We start from the raw sequence: 19,732 nt of genomic DNA on the forward strand, positions 1-19,732 counted from the left end.
GGCCAAGGAGTTTGATGTGGCAAACACCGACTGCCCGGGGCTGTACGACCTGCTGAAACGGTGCTACGACAAGCAGGTCAATGCCTGCTGGTATGCAGTGTTCATGCAGCGTCCTACCACTACAGGCTTGAAACGCAGTTATCGCAGCTATAAAAAGGGTCTGCCCAAGGGTCCTTCACCCCGATCCGGGGCCCGAAAGTTTTGAGAATTCTTCTTAGGAAAGTTGTGGCCCTAGCTATGGGGGGCCCTGGTCAAAAATCAGGTATAAACGTGCATTGAGGCTCAAATCTAGCATTAACCTACCCGGCATATACGTGAACTGTATCGCACAAAATTTCACACATTCATACAGTCAGTCAGTGGCTTACATATCTCGCCCCGCAAAAAATAGCGTTTGAATGCTATATCCATTCTATATCGAAATGCCAAAGGAGATATTCCAGATAAATCGGAACGCGACAAAGGTAGCTTTCCATGGCTCCGAGTTTGACATACAGTTATACCATCTCAAAGCTATTCACAACAAGTGTGTACTCCAAACCAGAGGTCGGCAAACGCCACGGGTACCACGGGTCCTTCCGTTGTACCCGTTGCAGAAATTCAACTCTATTCTTCATCGCTGGTACGGCAGCCGTACGGCAGGGTGGAGAAATTCCCCCCAAAAGGCAGGTTTGCGCAGTTTTGAAGCTATAAACTTCATCATTAGGTTACCAAACCTTCCATTTTTGGGCACAACAAGACAACTGTGGCTTTAACAGCGATGGTGTAACGTAGTAAGTTTGGTACATCGGCCGCAGACACTCTTTCCTCGGCTTTTACCAAAACATTTCCATACAGTTATTCGACCCTGGCACCAGTACCCGTGACAGTTATTCAGGGTTTGCCGACCTCTGCTCCAAAAATAACGGCGTTCTTGTGCTTGCATTCCTATGCCGTACGGACTGCCCTGCGAATCAAACAGGGAGCAAGTGGCTGCACCGGGGCCGAGCCCCTTTTCGGCTTTGAAAAGCCGCCCCCCTAGTATAACATGTTAAACTGTATTTAATGTCCACTTTCAAAGTGGACATTAACTTCCGAGCGGGAAAATTCATAGTCAGCCATTTTCCTTCTTCAAGGCCCTACGTTGCCTTTTGTATTTTCCTTTATCCACAGCCGCAAATAGCCCGCTAACCAGTGGAATTCACAGCAGGACCGGTCGAATTGCCCACATTCCAGCAATTCGCCGACCAAACTGTAATGATTTGCGCATTAAATTACACCCACTCTTACTATAACAATGGTTTGGTGCCTTTATAGCAAATTGTAGTATGGTTCCGGGGCGCTTAGTGGAAACACCTGTCCACTAGCCACACACTAAGTCCACATTAAAGATAATGTTCGAAAGTTAGTGCGCGGCCAAGTGGAAACACCCTGTAATCCCGCCAATCTTATTCCGCCTAATCCGTCTTAATCCACGCGATGTTTCCATATGCGACGGATGAAGCCTTAATCCGTGACTTTTAATCCAAGTGGAAGCACCCCCCTAGTAGTGGCGCTATGAAAGTACCTGGGAATTCAGCCGATGTAGCGTTTTATACTGGATTCACATGCTACGTTACGTTGCGAAAACTTTTAGGTAAAAGTGGCCCTGAGAAAGTCACCCAGTTCACACGGGACATTACGACGACGTTGTATTCGTTGGCGCGAGCTGTGTAAAACCATCTCCATTTTATGTCTTTCAATGGCCAAAACTTCAGAACATCCCCTTAGAATTGCAATATATATTTGAAGGGTGATTGGCAGCCCTGCCTACTGCAATGGCACTGCATCCCGCGCGAGCCGCGATGGGGTTTGCCCTAGCGGTCGCGCTGGATGAAATTTTTGATAATCTTGAAGATATGTTCAATGCTCAGTGGCAGAGATTGAGCGTGTGGGCCGACGCGGCGCGGCCCATGCCGCCGGAAGTGCGGCCGACTTGCCGTTTCGCGGGTGGCTTCAGCCCTGATACTACAATGGGTTACATATTGGCTATGTAAGCGGTCGTGAGGGGTCGAGCAACACGAGCGGCGTTGTCCTTGTTCATTTTTATAATATAAGGCAGCGGTGTGACTAGAAATTCAGTCGGAGTGCAAAGCGCGCACAATTTGTCAAGTATGTGGTCTTTATAAGCGATTGGGCTTGGCCGTTTGTTATAACTCGCGAAATTGGCGACGCATTTCAAGTAACGGTACGAGGGGTCAGCGTTTGACGAAATTGAACCCCCCCCCTGGTCACTTTAGACTTTCCGTACACTTTACCGGTAACGTACCGTTACCACGTCCGAACCGACCACTTTTTCCAAAAAGTTTCAACGTAACGTAGCATGTGAACTGGCTATTACGAGGGAATCGTAATCAGCTCAATTTTGCCCCGAAAGCTTCAGGGGTGCCGAAGGTAAATGTCTGGCTGACAGGGAGGCTTTCGGGCAGGGCCCCGATAGGTTACTCAAGAGGGTTTCGGGCACAAACGAAAGTTTTGGTACCCTGGTGAAGAACCCTGGTCTGCCCAGCCAGGAACTATGCAAGGCACAAGGTTGGGACATGCCAGACGTAGGAGGGCTACAAATGGTGTGTTGACAAAATTCACCCCGCGGGCTTGAATCTGACATGGTGTGGCCACACATGGTCAGGTCAGGTAGTGAGCGACGCCCGGGTGGCTGCTGCACACCAGCGGAACCCACAACCAAACCTCCACCTCAATCACCACCACCCTCCTTTCTGTACTCGCCACCGCCATGAATGCAACGGGTGCCCCCACAAGTGGTGTATGGCACATGTGGCCTGTCTCCAGGACTTCCTCATGCTGCTGCCCCCCAGACCCACCTGGAGTCCCCTGCACGCCACCAGAACCCCCGACAGCGCTCCGGCCCCCTGTGTGCCGATGCCGTTGTGTGACAGCGCCAGCACCCGCAGGCAGGGGCCCAGGGCGGGAAGCGAACGAGCCAGCACCTAAGGGAGGGGGATGAGGTCATCGATAAGGAAGACATAGGCGGGGAAATGAAACATCATGATCAGCGGGTGAGGACTGGCGTGAGACATGAGAGATTCAGCTCCTTAGGCATCCCCGCGAGTATGCTTTGTCTGGTGTAACAGGAGATACAAGCTGTCCTGAGGCACATACACACTTACATACATACACACACATGGCCCAGATCATTCCAACACAAATGACATGCACAAAGGCAAACGGCCATATACATATCGAACGGTGAATACCCACTCCCGCCAACACAGGTGCGAGGGGGCATAAGGGACCTGGTCGCTGTCCACGCCAAAAGCACAGTCGCCTCCTTGCCCCGCAGCGGCAGCGGCACCCTCCAAGGAGTGGTGGTCCTCACCCTCTCACAAATAAACATACAACAGTGAACAAACATTGAACCCCCACCCCAATCTAACACAAACACACGCACATCAGCAGCAGCACACGAGACTCCTTCCCCCCTACGCCTCTTCCTTTCGCCTTCTCATCCCTTTACGGAATAATTCCACTTTCCTGGCTCACTCCGGCCTTTCCTTCCGCCATCCCAACCCTCGCGCCCAACTGGGGCCCCGGACCCCACCTCCATGTGCACACATCGCACACACCCCTACCTTACATCCGACGTCAGCCAGGTTATTGAGCGATAGGTCCAGGACTGTGCAACAGCTTGCGCCCGGAGAGGAAGGGGAGGAGTGAGGTGCCTGCAACCCACCACCTCCGCTCCCATCCCCATCCTCGCCACTGCCTGCCGATCCTTTGCGAGCCGCTCCCACCGGGGCCACCAGGGCTAACAACAGCTCCTCGACACCCTGGAAGAGGAAGCGGAGGTGGACGCCAAGGAAGGGAAATATGTCTCCAGTTGGCAAAGGCTTAACGGTGGTAAGCACCTCTCCGGGCCACTCCTCCGCCTGTCATGCTGTCTGGTGGCTACGACAACTGGCCGACCTAAACCGATCATTTACGGAAACCAACACGATGTCAACGCGGGCGCACTCGCCTAGACATGGCAGCCATGACGAAGCGGCGATGGAAGAGGTGCCCAGAAACGGTGCATGACGGGTGGGACAAAGCAAGCCATGATAGCAAACGGAGGTTGTCGAAGGAGGAGGTAGTGAAAGAGCAAAATAAGCGAAGAGCAGAGAACATTGTGCCCCGCTCAGCTCATGCACCCACGCAACCGGTACCGCACGGATTCACCGCACGTCCCCGGGACTGCCCTCAGCCCACTGCGTACCCTTCCATCCACGTACCTCGGGCCCCAATCCATTGTCCGCTAGGCAGGCGGTTTGGAGCGATCTCAGGACTCCGCCTCCTCCCCGCCTTCCCTTCCCTCCCCAGGACTCCGCATTCGCATTCGCATCCTGCCCCGCCTCCCATGCCGTCAGGAGAGCGGCCCCCACAGGGCCCACCTCGCAGCCGGTTAGGTTGAGGGCAGTAAGATGGTGGGGAGCGGCCTGCGGGGCGCGGGGCGAGGTAGGATATGGTTTGCATGCTTGTCGTGAAAGTTGCGGATGAAGGCGCGGGCCCAGACTGCTCCTAGGGGATAGGTAGACCTTCCCCTGTGGGGGTGTGCATACAATTGATGTAGGCGGTAGCAGTGCAGCTGATGACGACAAGGAGGCGGAATAGGGCTGAGCGGGCACTGTAGGGAGGAGGAGGCCTTTGTTAAAACACACGCATGGGTCTCGACAGAGGGGCTCCAAGTGTAAACCGCTCCCCCATTACCTGGCAACTCGGTTTGCTACTTGCCCCATAAGGATATCGTCTCGACCGCCTGGTGTATTTTTGCTTTTATGTAGATCAACATGCAGCATCTAGTCATGCGGGCCGAAGCATGCACAAGGCGAGCCAGTGCCTCGGCCGTATGTGTGCACGGATGCCGCAGGTAGGGCTATGCCCTCTCTCTGGCCCTGCCGGGCGCCACACCTTGAGCTGCGCTGCGACCAGGGCCAGCACCAGGGGACCGCAGCGGGAGCCGCTCAGATCCAAAACATTCCCGCAGAGCGCCGCGCCGTGGTGATCCCCACCACACCGAGCACCAACGGGCCCAGAGGGTGAACCCCCGTGTACCGCCGCGCCAGCTGCTGCTTCCTCCCGGGGTGGCTGCACCTTCGCGGTGGCGGTCTACGTACCTCTCCGGATGCGGAGGGATGGAGGGGCAGTGGCAGTGGAGGGGGTGCGGGTAAGTTGAAGTAAGCGCGGGAGAGGAGGTATAGCCCGCTGCACTATGACGCAACTAGGCAGCAGGTCCCCCGGGTGAAAGGACAAATGAAGGAACGACTGGCACAGAACGACAACGTATAAGTCAGGATATCCACAGATGTACGGTGTTATAATGCATGGTACTGTACGGTACTGTACGGTTCAGCGATTTTTTTCGTTTAGGACGGGCCTCAATTTATTCCAACTAAGTAACAAAGTTGCTAGGGTTGTCGTAATATATTCCTTATGAAGCGCCTCCGGCCCCAACACCCCCCCATAAGTTACAACTCCCCTCCTAGACCAAGAGTCATGCACGTCCCCGTCAGGATGCACAGGCCCGGCCCAGGGATACTTGGCGGCCCAGGCTATCAGCCATCTGTGGGGTTTCTCTTTCTGCTTGTCCCGCCATACACCGTCGCTCTGGCCCTTGCGGATGCGCTGTGTCTCAGCCCGCTTGGCATGGCGAGCATCCAGGTTGGGCGCCTGGAATGGATCGCCGGCCTCACCGCATTCACTGTTGTTGTTGTCGACCTGATTGGGCGATATCTTGGACTTATGCTGATCACACCCGCCATGGAGGGCAGGGGTAATGGCGCCAGTCATTAGTCGCCGCTGGCAGCAACACCTTGCCGATGCATTACCGACAACAATACCGCCATCCCGAACGCCCTTGATAGGGAAATTTCCAGGCTTATCTTGCTGTTTTGGTGTCTTTTCGACGTTTGAGTCATTGCCTTTTGCGTGTTTGGCTATGTGAGGACCGGTCATACATGCTGCTATCCCGCATTGACTCACGGGCGTGACCATCTTGCGGCCACCCTCATATCTATTCAATGATTGCAAATACGAAGTTCTGCACATAAAGGAGCAATCCGGCAGCAATGGACGTTTTTGGATGAGGGAATGAAAATGTACGGGTCGGCCTCAATTTGTTCCTTTTTTCCAGAGGCCAGAATGCTGATTTATTTTTTTTAAGTAATTTATTATTTATGAAAAAACGCTGGTACTGTACTGTGCGCGATGTGATGGTTGGCGCTAAGGCGGCAGTAGTTGGCATCGAGGTCAGGTACTCGAAGCACCCCTCTTGTACTCTGGACGCCTCCCTCTTCCCCCCATCCGGCTCCGCTGCCCTTCCTCTCCCTGCTCCCCCATATCCTTCCCTGGTCCCGCCACCAGCAAATCCTTCTCCCTCACTGAGTGCTGTCTGTGTCCGCTGTCCTTCCCTTTCCCTCGCCCATGGGTTTCCTTCCATTCTCCCTCCACTGCCTCAGCCCCCTTACCTGCAGCACAACCCCGTTCACTGACCGCAGTCCAGGGAGGAGGCCCGCCAGCGCAACAGCCAGGGAGCTCACTGCACAGAAACCCAGGCGCAGGTTGCATGAACGTGGAAATGACAGCGCTAGTAGCGGTGGTGGTGGCGGATTATCCGCTGCCGCGGCTGCTGCCCGCACACGCAGCGCCGCGGCCACCACCTCTGCGTCCTCGTCGGTGAACCGTACCTCTTCCGCCTCGGTGGACCTTGCAGCCGTGGCGGCCTTACCCGCTCCCAGCTCAATGACTTGGGACTGCTGGTGTGAGTCTGAGTGATGGGGCCCAGTTCGCCCTGCCAGCAGCGCCACGGGCACCCTGCTGGAGACGGTGATGTTGGCGATGCGGCTGACAGGGCTACCCAGGGCGGCCTCAGTGATGGTCCGGGCAGCGGTCGCGGGGCAGCCTACGCGGCCGTCAACATGTCCGGATTATGTCCCGATTTGGGTGGGGGTATTTCAATACCTTGACAAACCGCATCGTGTCCCTTTCCAAGTTCTTAAGGGGATGGAAAGCAATAACAGCTTATCGCGACCAACATGACACTAAGACTTGCCAGATACCGTAGCTAGGCGACCTTGGTGCTGCAAACGGCCATGTTGCCACAACGGCTCTGTGAAATATTCAAGCTGTCCTCCTTTCCTCGCCCTGAGGACAGGTGTCCCCTACCTTCCCGCCTACGAACATCATCTAGCCAGGTGCAACCCAACCACCGCCCGACCTCGCAGCGTCAGGGCCGTCAGAGTGCTGTTACCCCGCAGCACCGAACACAGCATTTCCAACAGCGGCGCTGTCCTCCCACCGCCGCCGCCATCTAGCTCTCCCCTTGGGCCGAAGTTCAGCTTCAGGTGCCGCAACCCGGTCAGTCCTGCCGCCCCACCCAGCCCGCCTGGCCCTGCAAAGCCGCTTCTGCCACCACTCCTGTCGCCACCACAGCTGCTACCAGGCGATATCGGTGCGTTGAGGAACGCGAGATCTGGCATCACTCCAGTCCTTGTTACGGCCAGCTGGCGGAGGGCCTCCGGTGGCAGCAGCGCCAGGCGGGTGTCGGGTAGGCCCAGGCGGGTGGCCACTGCGGCTGGGGTGGCTGGCGAGTCGGGGGCCAAGGTAAGCCGGGAGGGCCAGGCCTCACGTAGGGCGCCTGCGGCCTGAAGGGAAAGGGGCGGAAGTGGAGCCGTGCGAGTGGGACGAGGTACTGGTACCGGTATCGGTAAGTGACGATTGCGGCTGGACGGGAAGAACACCTGCACGCTGTGTGTACAGGTTGCCAGTATTGAGGTACATGTCCTGCTTTGCACATGAATCGTTTTCAGCAAGGTTTGTGCTTTTTTTTGCCTGATCAATCATGCCTGGATGCTCGTGCATTTGTAACGCCGGTGAGCTCGTGTTTGAGCCCGGTCCCTCTCTCTTCTCTCACATACATCTACACATACAAACATGTTCCCTCCTAACATACGTACATCCGCGGCAAACCCGCCATTGCGCTTTGCGGTGCTCTTTCATGATGTTGGCCTGTACAAGCACACCTACACTGCCGCATGGGATTTGGAAGGTCTCCCCTCGCGTGGGCAAGAGCGAGGGCATTTGGGATTCCTAGGGTACAACAGCTTTCCGCTAGCGCCAGGCGTCCGTTAGGACAGGTGTCCATTCCCGCATTTGCCTTTGCCCAGCGTCAGGCTCAAGATCAGATGGTGTATCCCACTGCCCACACATTCCCACGACTCGCACAGACACTACTTTGTGTGCCACGGTAGTGTTTCTTTTCTTGTTATTCCTTGCCTGCTCTTTTCGCCCCGAGTGGCTTCATATCTTTCCCTTGGGGAACTTCATTTTCCTCGAGCCCTGCTGGGCCTTTGTAATGCCATCGGGTGATGCCGGCTCCAACCATATCACAAATGGTACGATACACCCGTACCCACGCACCAGCTGCTGCGCTGGCAAGTCGGCTGGGTTTCCCCCGTCCCCTGGCAGCAGCGCTTCCCCCACGGCCGCCAAGTTCTCCAGTGTCAGGTCCGGCGGACTGAGCAGCAGCAGGGGACAGCCGTGCCGGGCAGCGGAGCAGAGCTCGACCCTGTCATGAGGGAGCCACGATGCCACGATCGGGGGACTCTTAGGAAAAGATGCCAGGAAGGAATTCCAAAGTATCAGACGCAGTAGAACAGCACACCCGCCAGCCACACAGTAGAATAGAACCGAAGGAACGGAGGGCAGCAGAGTGGAGAGCAAGGTGGGTGCATGTCATGGAGGGAATATAGGCCCTCATGTACATGTTAAGAGAAAGCTGGCTGCTGGACCGGAGATCCCCAGGACAGCTGCAGAAGGGATGAAGGCAAGCTGAGTATGGATAACAGAGCCGGGGTCCAAACATCACTCAGGGACCCACCCACCCACCAACTACCAACCTACACCCTCATCCAACCACTCCTATAAATACATCCGGCACGCGCCCATGCCAACCTCGCCAGCGAGCTCCTCAACAACTGGGCTGCCGCAATCACCACCACCACAGCCGCCCGGGCCACCAGAGGGGCTGACGAGCACTCAACGCCAAGTGGTGGGGGCCCCTGCTGCGGTGGCGGTGACGGCGTTGCAACAGTGGTGGTGGTGGTGGATTTTCAACGATAGTACGAGTGCACGTGAGCACAAGACAAGTATACGTAGCGGAAGGGGAGGAGCGCTGACGTGTACTAAAACACAGGGACGCAGGAAAGGGGATTGGGGACGGGCGCCAAAAAAACCTATTGGTCGATAAGCCGGTAACTTTCACACACTACATCAGGATTTAAACAGGGCTCACAGCACATAAGGGGCCCCCGAGCTGGAGTTGCGTTGTATTTCGATGGCGGCCACGCAAGCACTATGGTCGAAAAATGGACGCACGGCCGCGACAGGCAGGAGACAAGCAGCAGACGGGGCTCTGCAAAGTCCAGTGTGCTCTATTTACTCCTACATTTGCGCCTCGCTCATTGTGGCCCGCCGACCGCCCCAGCCACGCAGCCAGAGTAGTGAAGCAGTGTGACTGTGACATCGCCCAGATCACATCCACAGCTCCACGTGCGCCCTCCCCTTCCCCCATCTCCCACATGCCCCCACCCTGCACCGCTCACCTGCAGCAGCGTCAGCGGGTCCACATACACCCGGTAGCCCAGGGAACTCAGCTGGCCCGCCAGCACGGTGGCGGGAGCGGCGGCAGCGCTGCTGGCTCCAGAACCGCCCACAATGTATGCGCGGAAGGCCAGGCCCAGCAGACGCAGGTGCTCCGGAGCCGCCCCTAGCGCGGCCTCCACCGCCCTGCGATCAGTAAGCGCTGTGAACCCCATCTGGTGTCAGCGAGAAGAGGTTACGAGCACGCATGGCGGGGAGGTGCGCCCAACACACACCCATTACGTGCAAATTGCGGTGTGGTGCGGTGCACTCGAGGCTCTCCGTGCCCACCATTGGGATCTCCTTCTCCGGGTTCCTGCCTTCTATCTTGTCTTGCACCCCGACAACCTCAGGCCGCGGTTCCTCAGGTAATATACCCATGTGGAGAACAACACCCCACCGACAAGCTTTGCAAATCACGGCAGACCTCTTGCCACTGACATAGGCTGCAAAAGCACTAACCAATTGAACGTCGGCCGGCGGTCCAGACACCATCCCTCCCTCCCTGGGCCCCTCCCTGGGCGCCGTCCTCAACCCCGTCCCACCTCGCGTCGGCCAGCTCCGCCCGCGCAGCTGTCCTCCGCTGCAGCTGCATGAGCTCCCCTAGCTGCTGCCGACCAACTGCAACAGCCCGACTCAGGGTGCGGTGACTGTCAGTGCGGACTGCATCAACTGCGTCCTGGGCAGAAGCTCCAGGTGCACCTGTGCTGGACGGACATGTGTGTGGATCTTATCAGGAGTAAACGGACATTAGCGTTGGTGGGGGCCGCCGCGACAGAGAGACACACTGTCACGTGTAGCGTTAGCCTGAGCTAGGCTGGGGTTGAGGTACGGTAATGGGGGTTGGGGAGTTACGTTGTCCCGGCATGCAGCACCCAGACTCCTCCTCGCTCGGTGAGCACCATTCGCAGGACCTAAGCCCCCGCCCCCGCCGGGGAGCACCACCCGTGATGCGGCCTCTGAACCCCACCTGCATGTAAAGGCGATGCAGGGCCCGCAACACCCGGATGCCCCCTGGCCACTGACATGGACGGAGCGGGACCCACAGACCCAGTAGAGGCCGTCTGGCGGTGCTGGTGGGGGTGCTGTCTGCCCCCCTTCTCAACCATCTTCGCAGGCCTGAAGAACAGAGGCGCATCAGGGACCAACAACCACATGGGAGGGAGCGGTAGAGAAGAGCAAGCCGTCCTAGGGCGCGCCGCGTCCTAGGGCGCGACCTGGAGGTGAACTCCCCACGGGGGAAGTGTGCTGCGCGAGCAGTTTTGGGGATAGGGAAGTCCAGGTCTGCATGTCCGCGACGACACGGAAGGCTGGTGGTGTTGGTGCATGATTCCAGACCCTTTGCTGCGACCTTGCATGGCATCAGCCTTCCCTCGTATTCACGGGTCGATACAAAGAAAGTGAGCTAGATGGCTCCTGGAGGAGTCCCCGGGGACCAGGCCCTGGCCATGATCATATGCATATTAGCCACAGCTTAATCTTCTGTGTTGATAAATTGCAAATGTCAGCTCCCCTCTGGCACCGGCTGCCTACCAGGCCTACCAGGTGCACCCTAATCCGCCCCAACCTGTCTTGTTAGGTTGGCCATTCCCGTGGATCTTGATCCTGTACGACCTAGTATTTGCAATCATGGCGCCTGCCTTCCTGGCCCGTTCCCTCACTCCGACCGCTCAGCAACACCACATACCATGGCCCACAGACCTTAACCTAGGAGCAATGCGAAGCCACTCCCCCCACCCTTGCCTGCACGTCCAACCCTGCCCTTGCCCTAGTGCCTTTCGGACCAATCTCAATCCCCACCTGCCCCCAACGTTGCTGCTATCGTCACTCCCGGCCTTTCCTCCCTGATGCGCTCCAAAGCTCCGATCCAACTCACGAATGCTCTCTGCCACTCACATATTTCGCCCTGAGCCCCCACGGGGAACATCGGGCGATGTCGTCAGCGTCCCCATCTCCGTCCCCGTCCTTGATGCCACGACGGTGACACCGACTGCGGCCGTCGCGGGGTCCGGAGCCCGGGCGACCGCTGCCCTCTGTGTTGCCAGCTCCGCACGCTGCCATGCGGCCTGAGCCGCCGCGGCAGTCGCCTGAACAGCCACCTGCGTCTCCGCCTGCAGGCGTGCGCGGACCCCAGGCAAAGACTTCTCCAAAGGGGCCGATGCACTCAGCCCTCCTACAACTCTGCCGAATAATCGTTTCTCTACGGTGCATCTCCTATCCCCATTCCCCATCATACGTGCATGGTGAGTGGGGAGCTGCGGAGTGTCGTTCCCTCTGCAAAGGCTAAAGAGGTGCCACGACCCCTGATAGCGCACCTGTTTCGTCGCCAGCCGTAAAGCAGCGCGCTCCGATTCCTCTGCCGCCTTTCGAGCTGCCTTCTCTGCCTGCGGGTTTCGCCAGTACCCAGTGCTTAGTGGTGTAGTCGTGTGGATGCGGGTCAGTGTCTGCTGAGTGCTGTGTTGACAGCAATCGGCCAATTGCAGGGCGAGTTCGAGGTATGGCGGAGGGGCAAGGCAATTGTGTTTTATGAGTGAGTAACTTGTTGCCCAGGACACGAGCAGAGGACCACAACACACCAATTGGGTACGGACATCGTATCCATAATGTTCCCCCAACCCCCCTTCTAAGAAGGGTGCCATGGAGCGCCAAACCTAGTCTAGGCCATGGCGCCCTTCCTCAATCCTCATCCACCCAAATTTCAGCACGCTGTGCGGGATACAGTGTATTCGGCACGTACCAGTCACCGCTGCTTACCCTCCACCATGTACACAGTGCCTCAACCACTGAGCACTCGCAAGAGGAGGGGCCCCCGTCCGTGGGCCCCCGGTCGGCGACTCAAAGAATCCCCGGCCTCACCTGTAGCGCCACGATCACCGTGTCTCTCTCCCTCCGGGCCTGAGATGCTTCCCCGCGCTCCGATTCTAGGGCAGCCTCAAGGGAGGCAGCCTGTCCATGGGGGCGGGGTTTTAAGGAAACCAGACGTGAGCCCAATGCCAGAAGGCGAATACCGCCATGGGCGACACGTGCTCCTGCGGCTGATGGCCCTCAACCTGAGCACGTGCTGCTGACCTTAAATGCTAGCACCGGTGTGCAGCCAATGCAAAAGCATAAGCACGCGAACTAGAAGTAGACTCACCTGGAGACGTAACCATAATCATGATGAAGGGAAGAGCAATCGGGGCAACATACGGCAAGGTACGAGAGGAGATTAAACATTGAGATGGAACGAGGAAACGGATAAGCGTGTAGATTAGAGCGCATAAGAGAGTGTAGATGCGCGGTAGGGTTAACCACCATACGGCGGAGGCAGGAGGAGAAGCAGCGGGGAAAAGGGGGACCATCGAATGGGAACTAATAAGGGACAATGGAAATGGTGGGCGAAGGAACCAGAAGACGAACGGAGATCAGATGACAAGTGAGGAAACAAAGCAACGAAAAATACGGAACAAGCAGGCTCCGGGGAGCAGGACGAGAAACAAAGTCCCGGTGGGCACGGAGACACAGGCAGGCAGGCAGGCAGGCAGGATAAGGCAGTAGCATGCAGGGGCTCAGGGTATAGGAAAAGGAGCGGGTGTGCGATGTGTCGGGGCAAGAGGGTCGGGGTTCGCGGCAAAGGAGGGTTTAACGAAGGATAAACCCGACGGGGAGGGGCCGGCGTAGCGACAAATACATGGAAGCAGCTGGAGGGGAGGAAGCTGGGAGACAGTGGCAGCTACAAGGAAGCCCCCTACAGCAGGGCGGGGCAGCGGCGGGAAATTTGAGAGCCGGCGTGCAATACCGACTGACACACTACGGCGAGCTAGCAATTGGGACCTGAGGAGGACAGAAGCCGGGGAGGACCATGAAGGCACACACGCGTGTATAGAGATACACATAGGTATACACACACATACGTACCTAAGCACCGCGTTCGACATGACTTACATACACATCTAAAGCCCAGCCACTGTGCACCCCATTTGCCACCCACCACCACCCCCGCCCCACCATCTCAACCGATTCCTAGAGCATAACATATATTTCCCCAATCCCATCCCACCATGGCCGCCATCTTCCGCTTATCCTGTTGCTGATGCCGCTGCAGCACCTCCACCTCCCGCTGTAGTGCCGCAGCTAAAGAGCGGGCCGCGGCAGCCTCAGCTGCAGACTCCTCCATGGCCTAGGAAGGGCCGGTTGTGCGAAGAAGAGGTAGAAGCGCAAGTCAAGATATCATTGACACCACCCGGTCCTAAAGCGCGCGCTCCACTCCCCTCACCGCATCCTTATTCCGGGTCCCCCTTGCACGCCGCCCTCCCCGAGCCCCCCAACCTTATGTGCCCTCGCCAACTCCTCCTTGAGCTGTGACACCGTCGCCGCCAGCTCCCGCTGCGCGCAAGCCAGCTTGTTGTCCCGCCGCTGATGATCCTCCTCCATCGCAATCTAAGCTTTAAAGGAGGAATGGCAGGTACAAAAGGGATTCTAAATTTCCCGCCTCAGCGGGAATCCATTGCACCCAAACGTATCCAAAGCGGTCGTGCGGGCGATTACCCGACAGGTACCAATACAAGTGTGTCAGCAACGCGTCCCCACAACCTTCCCCTGTCCCCTCCCCTGTATTGGGCTCTCTTTAATTTCGCCCTTCACAAATCAGGCGGAAGGCATCGAGAACCAGCGACAACATGGGGTCCCCACGAGCTGCACGCGCAAGAACTGCAACACCATAGCGCCACGAACAACAACCGCAACCGCCACAAGTTGGCAGAAAACCCAACGGATTGACGGGCCCGCATGCGGTTTCCTAGTCGAGCGTAGTCTCCTGAGTGGCTTTCTGTATTAGCTGATAGCTGTATTCTGAATTTCTGTATTTACTGAGACCATCCTGGAGCCGTGAAGTCCGCTCGTGCAGGCCCTACACCCGTGAAGGCGGCCATGTCTACCCCACCTCCTTACATGAATCCTCGTAACCTACAGCAACCACCGCGCAAGCAGCGCTCCACAAATAGTCGTGTTTCTTAGTAATCCCTGTCCCGCCCTGTCTTGCCTCTCCTTCTCGTGAGCCGCTCTTACCCGTGTCAGATGCAGTCCACCCCTTTCCTCACCCAAGTGCACACAGCTCCTTCCCCACCTACCGCCCGCCTACCCGCAGCTGCGCAGTCAGCACCCTATTTGCCATGCACAAATATACCAAATATACCACCAATGCTGTCCAAACATCTAGATCCCCACAGCTATCCCTTCTCTCTCTTCTTGCCTGCAAGACCTGCGCCTGCTGCTTGGACGCGACCACCCGCGCTCGCAGCCGTCCCAGCTCGTCCTCGGCCTTGAGCGCACGCTGTCTAGTGGCCTGGTAAAAAGGAAGGTCAGGTGCGGCAGGCAAGTGTCACGGCCTCATGGGGGCAGGATGCAGGAGGAAAAGGCAAATAGGGGACTCATCGCAAGGTGTATGGGTCGGAGCCCTTGGCAGCAGAGGAGCCCGGCAAAAGCGGACCGAAGGGAGGGGGTTCTACAGGGCTGGTGGCCTGCTGCGGCACACAATCTCCCGCCCAGCCCCGGGCAAGGAGATAAGGAAACGACAGTAGAGGCCTGGTGAGGAAATTGAGCTCCCACGCTAGGATGCACTGCTCGGATGCGTTTTGTGTCTGTGTGGGTTGTTCGCTGTGGCGTGGCCCGCTGGGCTCTACCCGAGGCATTCCTCAGGTATGGCCAATATGCGGCCCGAATGCGCTCATCCAACACCAGAAGGCCACCTTGTCGCCGAGGCAGTGAAGTAATGGATGGGCGGCGCACCCGAACCTACGAATGGCCATCCGGAGACTTCTATAGCATGATGGACTCCGCAAAAGCCGTAGTGGTCACCTTAACGAAGGGTATTTAAATCTTTTCCCCAGCGGGTGATGCGGGTCGTGGAGGTGAAATGCACTCCCCTAGGGGCAAGTTGCCGTGCAGAATTCATTAGATATAATGGCCCACGTGTACACAGTTCGAGCAATCCCATGAGATTCAATGCTGGTCAGGCTGGTCCAGCCTGGTCAATATGAGATTCAATGCTGGTCCAGGCATGGCAGACAGTCAAACCCGTTGTAGTGGTTTATACAAGGACATTACTAACACAATGCAACCATGATACTAACGCCCTTCCCTCTGCGCCGATCCGCTTGTCGTCCGCTCCCCCACACCTGCACGTCGTCCGCGAGCTCCTGCGCCTCCTTCCTCGCGTCCGTAGTGCAAACCCGCGCCGCCGCCAGTTCCGTTTTCATGACATTTTGGAGCCGCTGCGTGAGAGCAGGTGAGGCGAGCGTGGGAGGTTTAGGAAGGTTCAACCGCTGACTTCCCAACTTTTCTTGTATGCTTTCGATATGAGGACGGGCCCCCTCGGACTGTGCGGTCCAGCTAGGTGGTGCCGAGCCAAGCCTATCCCGCGCCATCATGACCCCCACCCTGACTCAGTACGTCGCAATCCCGACCCAGAGCCATATCGGTTCCACGTATCGTAACAACCAGGTGCCAGGTCGGAAAAGGGAGCTTCAGCTGGTACAGCTCTTAAGGTTATCGCGTTGAGGAGCAGCGGGCAATGGTGCAGCTGGGCCTGCCTGTTCCCCCTCACCACGGTCGCCACGGACGCCTTTCGGTCAGTTCTGCGTTTGATACTCTCTTGCCCTGGCAGCAGCTTGAATCGTGTGTGGTTCGTCTTTCCCCCTTCACCTGCTGCCGTATGTGTCCTGTGTTCCCTCCCCTTCCCCCGTCCCTGCGGCCGTTCATCCCACTTTCCTCTAATCCCAGCGGCCCCCTCGCCCTGTCCCTTTTCCTCCCGGCGGCACCTGGTGCTCCTCCAGGGCCAGGAGCAGTGCGGCTCGAAGCTTCTCCTGCGAAACACAGTTATTCACGGCTCGCCACCGCATATGGATAAGTTCTGCACACACATACACTCACTATCCCGCGGCACGCAGGAACATTCGGCGGAGCCAGCTAACCACCTGGTAAGGGCGGGTCGCTACTGGTGCCTTCCACAAGCCGGGCCCCACGAGACTTGCGGTTTGGGGAGGTGAACGCGGCGACCAGCACCCGCCTTGTACCTTGCTCTCGAACATGGTGGATCTGCTTCTGCACACTTGCATCCGCCCCTTCTAAGAAGCGCCCCGCCGCCACCCTGGGCCCCTTCCCCGAGGCGTCGCCCCATAAAACTGGGCTTTAATATTCCATTTGGTGACTTGGTCGCCATGCTACTCGCCCTGCGGCCCCCGCCGCCTCGTTATGTCCTCGCATGTTTCAGGGATGTGTCCTGACACTATTAGCCAGTTTAGCTTGGGGTCCCATCAACGATGTTTTCATGTGGGGTCTTGGCAACAACATAATCACCTCCCAGGCTTGCTGTACCTCTGCGGTGGCGCCCGGCGGCAGTGCAGCTTCGATACGCGCCAGGAGGATTGCAGCGGATACCCCTGCGTCACTGGCGGAGGCGCCGCCATCGTCACCTTCACCGGCGATGTTAGCGACCGCCGCAAGACCCACATCCAGCGGCACGTGCCGGATCACGCTGGCAGAAACACTTCTCTGGCCGAAGCCATCGTCAACAGCACCCGTTGCTGCTGCGACCAGATACGGCTCCTCCCGGGGGAAAGTCTGGGCCGGCGTTTGGGCCAGCAGGTCCGGGTTGGTCCAGGGCCGCAAGTCGGCTTTGATGTCGTGCTGTACCTTTGAGCCACTTCCGCTGCTTCCGAAGGGCATCACTGAAAGGGGACTGCCAGCCATAGCGGCGGAGGCGGCTGCGACGGCAGGTCCCGGAGATGTGGATGGAGAGGTGCTGGCAAGGCCGTCCCGGGGAACGGCAGCAGGCTGCGCATAGGGGTTTTCGGAGTGTTCGGAGGAGCTTAAGTCCAAGAGGGGAGCCATGGGCAGCGGCGTTTGAGGGGTGGCAGGTTCCAGAACACTGCAGCGCTTATCCCTAGCCTGTCCACCGCAGGCCACTGTGACGGGACTAAGCTGGTTGGCGAACAGCGCGTTACAATCCGATCTTACCCTGGGTGGCACGCGTAATAACGACGCGTGTGGCGGCGGTAAAGGCTGCTGCTGTTGTTGCGGCTGTAAAGGACTTGCAGGGTCGGGGGGCCCTGCATGGATGAACTCGTACTCGGACGAGCAGATGCGGGCAGCCAACCGTCCAGCCACCCTATTGCATATGCTAACCCCCACGCATACCTTGTCCTTGATCTGGGGCCCTGCTGAAAGGGTGGGCTCGAGGAGCTATCGCCGTGTCAAAGAAGCCATCCGTGCTGTCGCGCAGACTGCCGTATAAGTACTCCCTTGAACTCTCGACCTGGATGGGGTAGAAGCGCGCTTCAATGGATGCAAGAGGACGGCCAGCAGGTATACGCACCATGGCTGTGTTGTGTTGCGTTAGTAAACATGATGCGTTCGCAAATGAGTATACGGGTCTGTATAATTGCGGAAGGCATTGAGCATGGTGTCGTTTGCACACTGCTGCGCCTTTCGTAATCGCCGCTATGAGGAGCGCCTTTTGCATTAGCCAGATCCCCACCGAGCTGTTATTCGTGCACCTCACCTCGAAAACCGTTGCAAGAGGACCGACCTCCGCCGGGTCAAGGTCCTCTGGCGGAGGCATGACAGAAATCCATTTTTCGACCTGGACCTGCTTCTTTTTGCCGTAGCCCTCCGGTGGGCCGGTAAGCTTCCGTCCCGCAAATGCGAGGGAGACAGCTTTGGGCGCCATTATCCCAGCCAGCTTGTAGGCAGCTTTTGCTTGCTGGAAATATGTACTAGCGGACAGCAAACCCCATACAGAGTGGAATTGTCAGCCGCATTTCAATTAGATATGCATATAGTGCAGACCAGCCGATGTACCGTAGTGATACGAAAGTTTCGCGCCACACCTTTCGTTTTGGGCCACGAAGTGTGTCACAGTGGAAAAAGCTCTATGGGGAAAATTATTTTCTTGTCGCGAAAATGTGTGGCACGAATGTGTTGTACGCCGTGTACATGGTGTAGAACGGCCAGAACTGAGTTTTTATACGCCAGAACTGAAATTTTCATATAGTTACAGCTTCCTTTTATTGTATATAAATATAGTAAACGATATGTCCAGCAGTTTGGGAGCTTTGACGCTGTCGCTCCTTGTTGTGGCTTCCCTGGAGCCCCGCGAAATGTGTGTTCATGTAAACAAATGTGTGCCATAAAAACTGACAGCCCTCGCGAATTGGTGTAACAAAACGAAAAATTCCAGCTATATTTTTGGGGTACCCGCGAAAGGTGTGGCGCGAAACTTTCGTATCACTACGGTACATGCCTTACTACTTAGGTCCATCAAGGTATAGAAGAGAAAAAACGATGTGCCATGCTACGCATCTGCACCTGTCCTCTTGACGTTTTGAATCCTTGTTGCTCCGAAGCCATCCTTCAAGGCTTGGGTTAAGCGTTTTTCAGCTATAGTTGTGTTCATGTGAAGCCTATCCCCGCGGCATGGCAATTGCTGGCATCCTCCGGTCGCGTGTCATGTAGCCTTGAGCTTTTGCAAACCTGCCGGGCCATCAAGCAAGCCCGTTGGAGGCGCATGGCTCGGTTTAGCGTACGAAGCCGTTGGCCAGCCGCTCGGGCTAAACCTAATCTCAAAAAGTGCCGCGTATCTCATAGTTGAATTCTGAGATGTCAGCGTATAACTTGAGCACCCAGCTTGTGTTACCATTTGCCCGCACGGGCATTCCGACTTGCCACCAGCAGGCCGACAACTTTGCTTTCATTTCTCTATGAAATACGCAAACTGCTCCTTTGTACATTTACTTTAGCCAATGCTCGGGGCCTCGGAGACTTGCAATGTGCCGCGATGAAGCTCGCGGCTGTGGGGCGGACTGCTGAGGCCGCTGGCGCTTCGGGGATAAACATCACAGAAAGCACCGAACTTCCCCCAGCTTGCGTTACCATTTGCCCGCACGGGCATTCCGGCTTGCGGTCTGCCACACTGTCCATGCGGCATGCACCCGGGATGGATGCGATTCGCGTGGAGCCCGCAGGCGGTGCTGACGATTCCGCCGGTGCAAGCTTAGCTCCCACACCATCAGCACTGCTGCAACAAGCACACCTCCCACCGCGT

General features: G+C 57.2%; 1 protein-coding gene across 1 annotated transcript; it reads right to left on the minus strand.

Moving 5' to 3' along the window:
• Positions 1-2,840: 2,840 nt before the first annotated feature.
• VOLCADRAFT_119808 (uncharacterized protein) lies at positions 2,841-18,358 on the minus strand (the record flags this gene model as incomplete). The annotated part of the gene is made up of 20 exons (XM_002957922.1): positions 2,841-2,966; positions 3,609-3,806; positions 4,407-4,451; positions 6,480-6,913; positions 7,229-7,655; positions 8,431-8,578; positions 8,965-9,074; positions 9,615-9,798; positions 10,197-10,353; positions 10,622-10,770; positions 11,548-11,762; positions 11,967-12,035; positions 12,508-12,597; positions 13,691-13,810; positions 14,891-14,974; positions 15,807-15,902; positions 16,449-16,493; positions 17,005-17,393; positions 17,827-17,944; positions 18,191-18,358. Coding segments are annotated over 20 exons (3,372 nt in total), but the record flags the coding sequence as incomplete, so codon positions are not given.
• Positions 18,359-19,732: the final 1,374 nt, after the last annotated feature.

The sequence above is a fragment of the Volvox carteri genome, assembly GCF_000143455.1.
Source record: "Volvox carteri f. nagariensis unplaced genomic scaffold VOLCAscaffold_82, whole genome shotgun sequence".
Taxonomy (NCBI): Eukaryota; Viridiplantae; Chlorophyta; class Chlorophyceae; order Chlamydomonadales; family Volvocaceae; genus Volvox; species Volvox carteri.